This window comes from Heptranchias perlo, unplaced genomic scaffold (assembly GCF_035084215.1).
Source record: "Heptranchias perlo isolate sHepPer1 unplaced genomic scaffold, sHepPer1.hap1 HAP1_SCAFFOLD_460, whole genome shotgun sequence".
Lineage (NCBI taxonomy): Eukaryota > Metazoa > Chordata > Chondrichthyes > Hexanchiformes > Hexanchidae > Heptranchias > Heptranchias perlo.
The window spans coordinates 53,608-66,656 of NW_027139474.1; the positions used below are offsets into that span (position 1 = coordinate 53,608).

The window sequence follows — 13,049 nt, forward strand, 5'->3', positions numbered from 1 at the left end:
CCAAAGACAAGCCACAATGATGCCCAACCACCCTCTACATTGCAGGATCTCATGCTCAAGAATTACCAACACTATGTGACCCATCCTCCGAGTCACGGAAAACTGAAGGGTTGATACATGAGTATCAGAAGCCACATTTAAATATTTGCACAAAATATAAACTGCAAAATTACAACTTCAACATCAGCTCTCCGTTATGAACAAATATCCACATAAACCAAGACAAAACACAGTAATGGTGGAAATTTGACCTTTGCTCACAAGTTTCCAGGTGGTTGAGTAAAGTGACAAGTAACACTTACCAACTGCCCTTGAGTAATGTATTTCTTCCACCAAAGATAAGGTCGCATGGCTGGGATAGCAGAAAGACCATAATAGGAATACATCAACATATGAATGAAACTGTTAAGAGTGGCCCCAAAGAAAGCTGCAAACAAACATGGAGTGTCAGTTGAACACAATGGAGATTATAGACAAGAAAATACATCAATGCTAAAATCTGGAAAATATGGAAACCAAAAAGACTGGTCTTGAAAAGCAGTCCATGTAATAAGACAATCCGTCTAATAAAGGGATCCAATTTGCCTCATCCTCCTGAGTTCTGTAGACAAGAGTCACTTATGCATAACTTTGAAAGGGTAGAGATTCTATAAACATATCAGAAAGTTTATCAGATAATGGAAGTAACGATTATCAAATGCCATTAATATCTTCCATTACAAAATGTGTGCAACAGCCCATAAATTTAGGAAGCCATATAACAAAAATTTAGAAGATGTTCTGTTTTCCTGATGCTACATTAAGCTCTAGTAACATAATAAAAGTACAAATCACCATCAGTCAGGAAGTTAAATAGTTCCAATGGATTTCCTTCTAAATAAGTTCACAAATAAGAAACTTGTACAGAGTTTGGACTTCAGCATTGATCAAACACAAAACATTCTAGATCAGGTATACAGATACACGGATTACTAAGCTGGAATTCAAATTTTGTAAGTACGTAGCAGAAAACACCATAGCCCAAATGCTAGAGATGAGCCTTCAGATTCAGCTTTGGGTTCCCTAAAATTTGGTCTTTATAAAGCTGAGTCACAGGGACCACTCTTCAAGCCTCTTTAGTTTCCCAGGATTAGACATATACCTACCACCAACTGGATTGCCTACATGGCCGAAGCACAAATTAGCACTCGTCACTCGATCACAAGTACCAGATGAATATTTTGCCAGTAAATTGCCAAGAATCTGACAGGCCTCACCACACTGTGATGGCAATTTGCAAACTCCTCTCAATTAACAGACAGCAGTAAATGTGACAAGGTATGAAAAATGACTTTTCATTTGCAATTAGCAATGGCTGAACAGCAAACGTTAAGTAATGCTTGCACATGATGTTTTTGTGTTTCTGCTTTTTGCACACTACTGCTCTTTTTTAAAGGGGTCGTGTACATCTAAATCCAAACTGGTCAGAATTGGGCCAAATCCGTGTCAATTATTTCATTGCTCATCCTAGCCACATGGGCTAAAAGGACATTATTCATTTAGCAAGAGATACCTCAATTACATAAAAGAGGCAATAAAAATTTAATAACCTCCATATGATCCATGAATTAAGCAAAAGTAATCATGAATAGTATTTTATGTTTAAACGGAGCATGCTTTATCCCTTTTCAAACAGGCCTGTTTTTCAATTCAAAGAAAATTAAAATTTAATCAAACAGTAATTTTCAAGCAAACCATTTCAAAGTACTAGGCCTTGAAGGGACAGATGCCTGATTGTTAAATTTGTAAAATTGTCAAAACTGTCAATTTGAAAAGGAAATACTGCAGCTTTGAAGGGCAACTAAACCCAAAATAACTCAGCATTAAATTACTTTTTTTTTCAGTTTCCCTGCAGCATTTGTGACTTATGAATGGACTGCATTTATACAGTACACTTGACAGGCACGGTCACTGCCTGGTGTTTAATACTGAACATCGTCTCAAACATTCAGTTCAGAGCCAATCGCACAGTGGGGGGGTGTATAGGATGCTTTGACCAGTACCCAAATGGTGCACATCATATAAACAAAATAAGCATCCGCACCCCCTGTCCTAGTGAACCACCCCAATAAATGCAGTCGAAAATATTAAAGCCCCTGAATTTCCTCGGACTTTATGCTGCTGCGCCGTCGTAACTTTGTCGGAGGTGTGGCGGAAACCCCAGTTTACGCTCGTAAACAAGGTGATCGCCACACAACCGGCAGAGTTACGTCGTACATTGGCAAGAGGTTCCAAAGAAAATCAAGGCCAAAGTTTCAAAATAATGCACTGAAATAGGAGCAGGGAGTTAAAATAAAAGATCCAAACAGGTTTAGGTTTAGTTGCCCTTTGAAAAATAAAGTAAGTCTCCTAAAAAAGGAAAGACCGTTATCTCTCTTACAGTGACCACAGGGCACCCAGTTCATAACAAACCACCAGATGTTGAACATGGTGGCATGGTGATAGACATGCAGAATAGTGATCTGATGGTAGTTCTTTCGTAAAATGAAGAAAAAAGTGTCCATGAACTCTATGACTTTAGAGAAGTAGTACCACCAAAGGACACGGATAATCTGTGAAAAAGAGGGAATAATGCTCAAATGTAGTTTATCATGGATGCATCACCATAAAAACCATCTGCTTAATAGCTCGCACAAGGTCTATAAGTGCATCAATTCATTTGTTTTCTAAAGGCAAATAATGTGATGAAGTAGGTTGTAAAACATCGTGGGCCAAATGTTATTATTCTTTGTGCCATCTGGCAAATTCTGTGCTTTACTGAGGACAGTAAATACAAGTCTTCGGCAGTGATTCCGAACAAAAAAATGTTCTTCTATTGCATACCATGAGTCAGTTTGACCGCATAAGAGGTTCGAGCGAGATCAAAAATCTTTTGACGAAAACCAGATCACAAACAGAGGACTTTTATTTTTGAAGAAACAATAAAGGAATAACTGCCCATTTCACTTTGGAGGCTCCGGATTTCATGAGGTAAAAATGACTGCTCTACCTACCAGGTACATGGCGTACTAATTCCTCCAGGGTGTTCCCGACAGCAATGCCAGCCTTGTGCAAAAATCCGCAAGAAACTTTTGTGGCACTCAGCATCAAACCAAAAACCAGCATTTAAATAGTTTCATGTGAGGGCCCCATTTTGCGCTACTACAAGTATTTACGTAAGGAGTCTTACAACACCACGGACCTTGTATTATAGTATTGCACCAACATATGGGTCATTCCATTATATTCAAATTAAATTAAAAACAAAATGACACAACTTATAAGATTTTACAGCAGTAAAACAGGGCCCTGTATTACAACACAGCAAGTTTACCACAATTTACTATAAATTCATTAGAAGCCTAGAAATTACTCCATTGGCAGCAATAAAACACCAAACTAGCATCATTTATGTTTATCTGGGTAATAAAGCTCACTCATGAACATTTGCACAATGTGATTCCTGCATGATGGGGGAGCCAATCACATCAGGCCTCCAATAGCCCTGGCCAACGTCTGTTGACAGCACAAACCAGCCTTTCAAACTGTGCAGGTGAGAAGAATCGAGGTGTTCTGAGAACATTTTGGGCCTGGCAGCAGAGTGTGGGAAACGAAGCAAATGCCTATTTAACTTTCAGGTTTTTCTGAGTATCTGGCAGAAGGAGTGACCGTATGTGAGACACCATCACTCCCACCTCTCCCCGAAGATGTGGCTCACCAGGCATGACAAGGTTATAGCCGAGAGAGTAAATACTGTGTTGCAAAACTGCTGAACCTGGGAGCATGTCTGCAAGAAGATGTCAGACATGAAGGTAATCCACAAAGGTAATTAATATGCATGAAAGGCACCTTCCAAAATATTGACGTGCACTTGTCATAGATGGAAATGAAAAGAACTTAGCCCTGACGAGCTTATTATGCTGAGCTGCTTATTCATGAAAAACATTATATGGAAGTTAACAAGTGCATTGGTGCTATGAGATGACCAAAGGAACCAATAAGATGAACGTGAAGAATAAGTACAGGAAAGAAAAGAAGTGGTCCTGAAGGATTATTGTATCAAGTTCATAGAAACCTAGGCACACAGCATGAATTCAGAAAGTCATTTTGGATAGTAATTGAACTTAGCAAGATGTGTCCAATTCCCTTTAAAGACCAACAATTACCTTTCTACCATGGAATTACACACCAGATACCATGTGGATTACACCACCATGCTCTCCTGTTCAATCTAAAAGGTGGTAAATATCACACTATTGGATTGTAATATTCAGGCTAAAACTCCTGGTCAGGTTTAATTACAAGTAAAATATACAGAAGCGGGAAAACAGAGCAAGTAACTAGCGGTACAATACTTGGCTTACACAATACTTAAACTGTTCCAAAGCAATAAAAAAATCCTAGTAGTTTCTTTCAGTAGCTTTTAACTGAGTCTCTGATATAAGATGATGATCCCACAGAGCCCCTTTTGCCTACCTCGCATGGACTAGGCAGTATACCGCAGGGACAGAGAGATTATGGGAAAACCCCACATTTCTTATACAAAGGTGGTTTCATTGCCCAAGATCAAATGGATTCTTCTCAATAGTCAGGCAATTGAGATGTTAACCTTTTCTAGTTCCCGTATACTTGTCAATGCTTTTGAATAATGGACAACTTCAGGGTTCACCCATCGTAGAGAATGAGTTTCAACCGTTTCCCCGGTCTACAAACTTTCATAGATTAACAATCCAAGGAGGGTTTGACCCAGACATCAACTAAGCTCTGAAGCAATTAACTGTCATTTACAGGCAACAATATCAAAAGAAAACAAGTAGGACAGGTGACTTCTATTAAACGGCAGCTGGATTAAAAGAGGTCGGTGTAATGCCTACTCTTTGGGCCACATAGACAAGGAAACGATGAGGCAGATGATGAACTCCTGGTCTGGGTCAGAAAGACCTCTTCATCGCATTGGCCTTTGGCGGCCAAAGAAGTGAGGGCCAGAAACGAAGGATGGCCGTACAGGAAGGAGAGGCCCACCCAGAAGAAGCAAAGCAATTTTTAAAAATAATGGACTCCCTGAAAGCCTCCGTTCACATTGGGCGCTGAGTGTCTGGAGTGCTGCTGAAGGTGCTCCAGCTGCAATCCGGGGAGGATCCCTAATTTACATTGAAGTCAGGGTCACAATAATCCGAGAGCTTTGAGGCATTTTTAATGCATGCCAGGCGAAAGGGGCAGTGAGCAGGCCTGAGGCTGCAGTATCCTATCATGCAGGGAGCCAGCGCCCAACACACAACAACGCTGTGGGTGCTGAGCATCATAGTATCAACTAACTAAAAACGACTTTTAATTGGTACTACTCGTAAAAAGATAATATAACATAGAGATGTTCATAGGAGCATAAAAGTGCGATCTAGCAGCATCGCACCTATGAAACAGGGAATAGTCCTCAAGATGTCTTTAAAAGGCCATCATCATTTTAGCAAGCTGAAGAATGCTTATGTTCTATTATAACGCTGAACACCGATTTCATGCAGGGAGGAATTTTGGAAGCAGCAATAAAACCGGAGTTGGGGGGGGGGCGGGGGGGGGGAGGGAGGGAAAAATCAGTGTTATACTGCATTACTGAAATTTCACTGTGCTAAGACAATTAACGCACTTGATAAGCTTAACGACTAGAGTAATTTCTAGGCTTTAGTGAAGATTCAAATGAATAACTGAATAAATGTGAAAAACTCATCACATTTTACAATAATGTTTAGTTCTTCTTTCAACTAATCAAATCCACTGGGTGCATGTTTCTAAAACTGTGTGGTATGTGAGGCAAAGTCATCTTTTATGGTGATTTATTTTTCTAGCCCCAGGATGTGGGTTTATGCAACAAAAAGAAAACGAGGAATCCATTGTTAATCCAGAAAGGTGGGCAATTCAATTTGAAGGTGTTAGATTCTTGTAGGCAGAGATGAAAATTGCACTTTTACACTGAGATCATATCAGTATGAAAAGAAAATGAAAAAGATAACATTTTATCATAACTTCCTTACCAAAATTGACCAGTCTCACATTAAATTCATGCCTTTTACAATCTCTACTGACATGTAACCTTAAGCGGAGAAGCCATTTCATAATTTGGCGATCATAGTAAGTAACAGCAACTGCTTATCCTATCCCAGGAGCTAGTAATGTCCTCCACGTGATATACCCCAAGGGCTTCAATGAAATCCAACTCTCACAGAGGTCACAAAACGGAGACACCAACATCCTTTTGAAAAGGTTACAATCCTAGATTCTAGGCATTTGTGATCATCTGGTCATCAGGTGAATATGGACGAATTTCATTCCAATAGCATCCAGTTATTTTGTCACAGAACGGCAAGAAAAAAAAACTACAAAAGAAATATACATGCAAATGTACTGGGACTTTCCCTTACAGCACTGGTCAGTGCAAAAGATATTCGGAAGCGTTGTGTAAAATTTGAAAGGTTAAAAAAAGATAAAAGAAAACATGAAAAAAAGCAGCAATCACGGTCGTAATGCCACCCGAGGGATTTTACCAAGTCGTCATTCCAGCAACAATTCCGTACTCGTATAACAGAAATGTATGTCGTTTTACCTTCAGATCGGCTTCACCAGCATTATGAGTGTCCTGACAGAAAATACTGTATCCTCCATCCCAAACACCTCTCATCAGCTGAGGAAACAAACAGACTTATTTTGTAGTTATTGGTAGTTTATCTCACAAAATTAACAAAGAAAAGGGCTTTTATTTTTTTAAAAATCCTATCCATTCAACATATACAAACATTAACAAGAAAAGGAAATTTGTTCCAGCAAGCCTGTCACCTCACAGACCACAGGCAATCCGCTCCGTCACGGACCCTACCCGGCTCATTTCATTTCCCGGTGAATGGTTAAAGTTTCTCCGTAACATTCAAAGCAAATCTTGAGACTCAGCGAAACGAGAAAGTGTGGAACAGCAAGGAGCGTTCTGTGTGAATCTCTGAACGTGTGATGAAGACTTTTTTGTGACGTGCTTAAAAGCAACAAAACTACGGCTAACTACAGGATGAAAAGAACTGAGGATGTTACCAGAATGAGCTCTTTATCTATGGCCGAGTGAGAGAGCTGTACCTGGGGAGCTGGTGTGAAATTCTTAATGGGGAAGCATTCCTAGGTGGTTTTCCCCTGTGAAGATGATAGAAAATCTTATTTGTACATGGAAAGTGATGAATGAAGATCTGAAGATCGTGCTGGACAACCAATCATGCCAGACAAAATCATTTACCTTATCTTACTTTTGATCTGGTACACAATGTCCCATTCATGGCATTCTCCATCCTAATCTGTCACATATTTCCCTCCTAATCCACTGTCAAATACTGTCATCCTCAAAAAACAAATGCAGACAATAGGAACGTGCCCAGAGCTTTGCACATTGCATTCATTTAGGATTGGCGCAACCATGCCAAGCAACATGATCCAAAGGCATCCATAAAAGTAATGGGCAATGTCACGCCGTGTTCATCTAGACTGGACGGGGTGGGGGTTTCAGGCGGGCAGATCAAGCATTTGTGGCCTGAGCTATTTTTAACTCCCAGGCCTCACTTGCATGCTGCCAGCCGACTGCATGCCCAATACAGGCGGCAAGAGACAACTGGCCGGGATCAGACGCAGAAAAACCATGGGGCCCAGAGGTCGCCCGGATCCAAGGTAAGTCGCGGGGTATGGGGTGAGATCGGGGCTGTTTCATGCGTGGGAGTGGTGAACCCTGGGTCAGCAGAGGCATAGACTTTCCTTGTGGGGCTCGGAGCAGCTCTCCTGCTTCTTCTGGCCGCACTAAAGAAAACTTTTGACTTATCGTGGAGGGAGGTATACAGTGGTGTTCCCCAGGGGTCGGACTACTGCTTTTTCTTGATATATATTAATGGCTTGGGTGTACAGGGCACATTTTCAAAATTTGCAGATGGCACAAAACTTGGAAGGGTAGTAAACAGTAAGGAGGATAGAATCATAGAAGTTTACAACATGGAAACAGGCCCTTCGGCCCAACATGTCCATGTCGCCCAGTTTATACCACGAAGCTAGTCCCAATTGCCTGCACTTGGCCCATATCCCTCTATGCCCATCTTACCCATGTAACTGTCCAAATGCTTTTTAAAAGACAAAATTGTACCCGCCTCTACTACTGCCTCTGGCAGCTCGTTCCAGACACTCACCACCCTTTGAGTGAAAAAATTGCCCCTCTGGACCCTTTTGTATCTCTCCCCTCTCACCTTAAATCTATGTCCCCTCGTTATAGACTCCCCTACCTTTGGGAAAAGATTTTGACTATCTACCTTATCTATGCCCCTCATTATTTTATAGACTTCTATAAGATCACCCCTTAACCTCCTATTCTCCAGGGAAAAAAGTCTCAGTCTATCTAACCTCTCCCTATAAGTCAAACCATCAAGTCCCGGTAGCATCCTAGTAAATCTTTTCTGCACTCTTTCTAGTTTAATAATATCCTTTCTATAATAGGGTGACCAGAACTGTACACAGTATTCCAAGTGTGGCCTTACTAATGTCTTGTACAACTTCAACAAGACATCCCAACTCCTGTATTCAATGTTCTGACCAATGAAACCAAGCATGCCGAATGCCTTCTTCACCACCCTATCCACCTGTGACTCCACTTTCAAGGAGCTATGAATCTGTACTCCGAGATCTCTTTGTTCTATAACTCTCCCCAACGCCCTACCATTAACGGAGTAGGTCCTGGCCCGATTCGATCTACCAAAATGCATCACCTCACATTTATCTAAATTAAACTCCATCTGCCATTCATCGGCCCACTGGCCCAATTTATCAAGATCCCATTGCAATCCTAGATAACCTTCTTCACTGTCCACAATGCCACCAATCTTGGTGTCAACTGCAAACATCGAGTGATAGACTTCAAGCGGATAGAGACAGGCTGGTGGCATGGGCGGACACGTGGCAGATGAAATTTAACGCAGAAAAATGCAGTGATATATTTTGGTAGGAAGAACAAGGAGAGGCCATATAAAATAGAAGGCACAACTCTAAAAGGGGTACAGGAACAGAGAGATCTGGGTGCATATGTGCACAAATTGATGAAGGTGGCAGGGCAGGTTGAGAAAGCGGTTAAAAAAGCATACAGGATCCTGGGCTTTATAAATAGAGGCATAGAGTACAAAAGTTTGGAAGTCATGATAAACCTTTATAAAATACTGGTTTGGCCACAACTGGAGTATTGTGTCCAGTTCTAGGCACCGCACTTTAGGAAAGATGTGAAGGCCTTAGAGAGGGAGCAGAAGAGGTTTACTAGAATGATTCCAGGGATGAGGGACTTTAGTTTCGTGGATAGACTGGAGAAGCTGGGGTTGTTCTCCTTGGAACAGAGAAGGTTGTGAGGAGATTTGATAGAGGTATTCAAAATCATGAATGATCTAGACAGGGTAGATAGAGAGAAACTGTTCCCATTGCCGGAAGGGTCAAGAACCAGAGGACATAGATTTAAGGTGATTGGCAAAAGAACCGAAAGTGATATGAGGAGAAACCTTTTTTTACACAGCGAGTGGTTAGGATCTGGAATGCGCTGCCCGAGGGGGTGGTGGAGGCAGATTCAATCATGGCCTTCAAAAGGGAACTGGATAAGTACTTGAAAAGAAAACATTTGGAGAGCTACGGGGATAGGGCGGGGGAGTGGGACTAGCTGGATTGCTCTTGCATAGAGCCGGCACGGACTCGATGGGCTGAATGGCCTCCTTCCGTGCGTAACCTTTCTATGATTCTATCTTAGAGAGCCTCCTGTTCTTCCCCTTCAGGTTTTACTGAGCAACAATTTTCACTTATATAGCACCTTCAGTATAAATGCTTCCCAAGGTGCTTCACAAATGGAACTAGACAGGAAATTGGACAATGAGCCACAGAGAAACAGACTAGTAGGGGTGATCGAAAGCCCAGGTTAAAAAGATGTCTTAGGGTTACAAGCTCAGCTGAGGGTCAAACAGGGAGCCACGGCCGAGCACCATCAGGTTCAGTGTGAGTCAGTGTCTGTGAGGGAGATGGAATCCATGGCACGGGAATGGAGTTTATAGTGGGAGCTGGTAGCTTCAGTCTTCACGAAATTAAGTTGGAAGAAGCTGCAACTCATCCATGACTTGATGTTGGACAGGCAGCCTGACAGCAAAGAGAAGGCTATTCGGCCCATGGTGCCTGTGCTGGCTCTTTGAAAGAGCTATCCGATTAGTCCCACTTCCTTGCTCTTTCCCCACAGCCCTGCAATTCTTTCCTTTTCAAGTATATGTCCAATTCCCTTTTGAAAGTTACTACTGAATCTGCTTCCACCACCCTTTCAGGCAGTGCATTCCAGATCATTACAACTCGCTGAGTAAAAATGTTTCTCCTCATCTCCCCTGTGGCTTTTTTGCCAATTATTTTAAATCTGTGTCTCCCTATCTACTCTATCAAAACCCCTCATAATTTTGAACGCCTCTATCAAATCATCATTTAACCTCCTCCGCTCTAAGGAGAACAAACCCAGCCTCTCTAGTCTCTGCAGATAACTGAAACCCCTCATCCCTTGAGAAAGGTGGTTGAGAGGTAGAGCTGGGTGTCACCAGCGTACATGTGGAAGCTGACCTATGCCTGCAGATGATGTCGGCAAAGGGTGGCATGTAGATGATGAAGAGAAGGGGACCAAGGATAAAATATGTAGGATCTCCGGAGAGAGCAGGAGTGGGGGAGGGGAGGGGGGGGGGGGCCGGAGGGGAGAGACAAGCCGTCAGTGGAGATGCACTTGTTGTGTATGGAAACTAGGAATGGCACGACAGAAGGGCAGCCCCAGGGAGCTGGACAAGGGAGGAGGGGCGATGGCATGGTCCACTGTATGAAGCACTGCAGAGAGGGCGAGAAGGACAAGGAGGGATGGCGCACCATGGTCACAGTAACACAGCATGCAATTGGTTACTCTAGACTTTGTGACTGTGGTAATGTGAGCAGTGCGTAAACTAGACTGGAGAGATCGGAACGGGGAGCTTTGAGAGAGATGGGCACAGAGCTAGGGGGTAACAAAGCGTTCAAGAAGCAAGAACCATAGCGAGGGAATATAAGGGGTGATTCTACAATTCCCCAATGGTGAGAGGCACGGGAGTAGATTTTATACTGCTAGAAATTCATTATCCCTTCACCGCCCATCATGCTGCTGGGAAAGTAGTGAAGAGGCTTGCACAATGATGGTGCAAAAGCACAGAACAACAGTTACAGTTGTGCACTGGATTTTTTTTAAAAAGGACATACCAACCAGACTCTGACCTGATCTAAATTGGCCCATTCCAGTTACTTTGGGTTAAATTTTGGTTCCATCCAATCCCCCATCATGCCATTTGTTTTCATATTTAAATTTGAGAATTCATAAATATGTTTAACAAATGAGTCTAGCGTTTGTTTTACCGTGATTTTCATTATTGGTATTTTTTTTTTATTAACGTGAAAACACCCTCGTGTCTGGGGAAAATTACAAATCATAGGTGCAGATCAAGCCAAGGAATTTCAAAATCTCTACTGTTTGTCCAACATACAAATCTAGTTTTGCGTAATCCATGTTAATTAAACAGATCCATTGTTTGTACTGAGCAACTATTAAGTAATAAAGTATCATCACCTGGACAGTACTCAAACACAAAAATCAGTATGTTCCCTAAAAAGATTAGTGTAACCCATTCATATCGGGTTTCATTTGTTTGCCCACCGTATGTTGCAAGTTGAAATGGCTCATGTCTGCTTCACAGTGCATATATTTAAGGTCATTCAAGTGCTCAGATACGATTTACAACATTTTGACATTCTCTTGACACAAATTTGAAAAAAAATTGCCTGCTGGAAAAAGCTGCTGAACTATTATACGTGCGAGGGCAGATTTCCCTCTTTGGCGTCTAGAAATTGGATCACGCGTTCTGCACCCGTCTAAAAAAAAACATGGTGTTACCACGGGAAATTGGTCCGCCGGCCTCATTTGTTTATCACCGGCGAGTTGCAGGTGCCGAGATCAGCCGGCTCGGACACTGTCCGAGGTCATTAAGGGAGTCCCGGGGTGGGGCAGAGAGGGGAATGGAAGGCAATCAGGAAGGTGGCAAACGGTGGACGGCAGCAGCCCGTGGATTTAACGTAGGCCCTGGTCCTGCCGGCTCCACAATAAGGTAAGTAATAAAAATTAAATTTACCTTTGCTGGCAGTTTCCAGATGTTCCTTTAAAGGACCGCTGGCGGATGCCAAGCCTGTGAAGAAACTGACCGCAGCGTGCATGTCGCATTCTGCCGGTTATGCAAATCCAATTTTGCAAAGGGGACCTCAAACAGGTGTTAAGCCGGCTATCTGCATATCCAAAGGGCCTAACCCCCGTTTCGTGAGTGCGTCCTGGACGCCAAACGGAGGAGCCTTTACCAATATGGCAACCGCCGCACCTCTGGCACGTAATGAGCGTGCGCACACCGCCCGCCACATTGGACCCTTAGGTGCCCGTTTTATGTCTGTAAAACAGGTGCAGCGTGATCCAATTTCTAGGCCCAGGTGTCCATAATGTGCCTGAGGTGTGCTGCGCCTGGCAGAAAGAGCGTTCATGCAATTTGCCTGTCCCTGTATGGCTCGGGAACACTCCTGACGCAGGCCAGGAAAAGCTTTGCAGAGCCTTCTCCGAGGAGATTAAATAAATCCATGTTAGGTCAAAATTGTATCATCTTGGCTGAGTCAAAGATTGTGGGTTCAGGCCCAATCCAGAATTCGAGCACGCAATCTAGACTGACTCTGTAGTGCAGTACCGTGGGAGTGCTGCATTGTCTGAAACGCCATCCTTCAGGTGAGAATTGAAACTTGGGCCTCAGCTCCCAGTTCTGGTAGATGTTAATGTATGGCAGTACTCAAAGAATAACAGCATGTTTTCCTGGTGTCCTGACCAACATTCTTCCTTAATCCATCACCACCAAAAAATGATTAACTGGTCATTCAGGCCACTGTTGTTTGTGGGATCTTGCTGCTTGCAAAATGGC

At 42.7% G+C, this 13,049-nt stretch overlaps 1 protein-coding gene across 1 annotated transcript in view; it reads right to left on the reverse strand.

Moving 5' to 3' along the window:
• The window catches only part of LOC137313285 (very long chain fatty acid elongase 5-like), a 94,495-nt gene that overhangs the window by 11,930 nt on the left and 69,516 nt on the right, over nt 1–13,049 (reverse strand). Inside the window, exons 5-7 of the mRNA XM_067979410.1 lie at nt 6,614–6,691; nt 2,420–2,591; nt 303–427 (exon numbers count right to left, since the gene is read on the reverse strand). Of these exons, the coding sequence (XP_067835511.1) occupies nt 303–427; nt 2,420–2,591; nt 6,614–6,691 (375 nt within the window). The remainder of the gene's footprint in view (nt 1–302; nt 428–2,419; nt 2,592–6,613; nt 6,692–13,049) is intronic.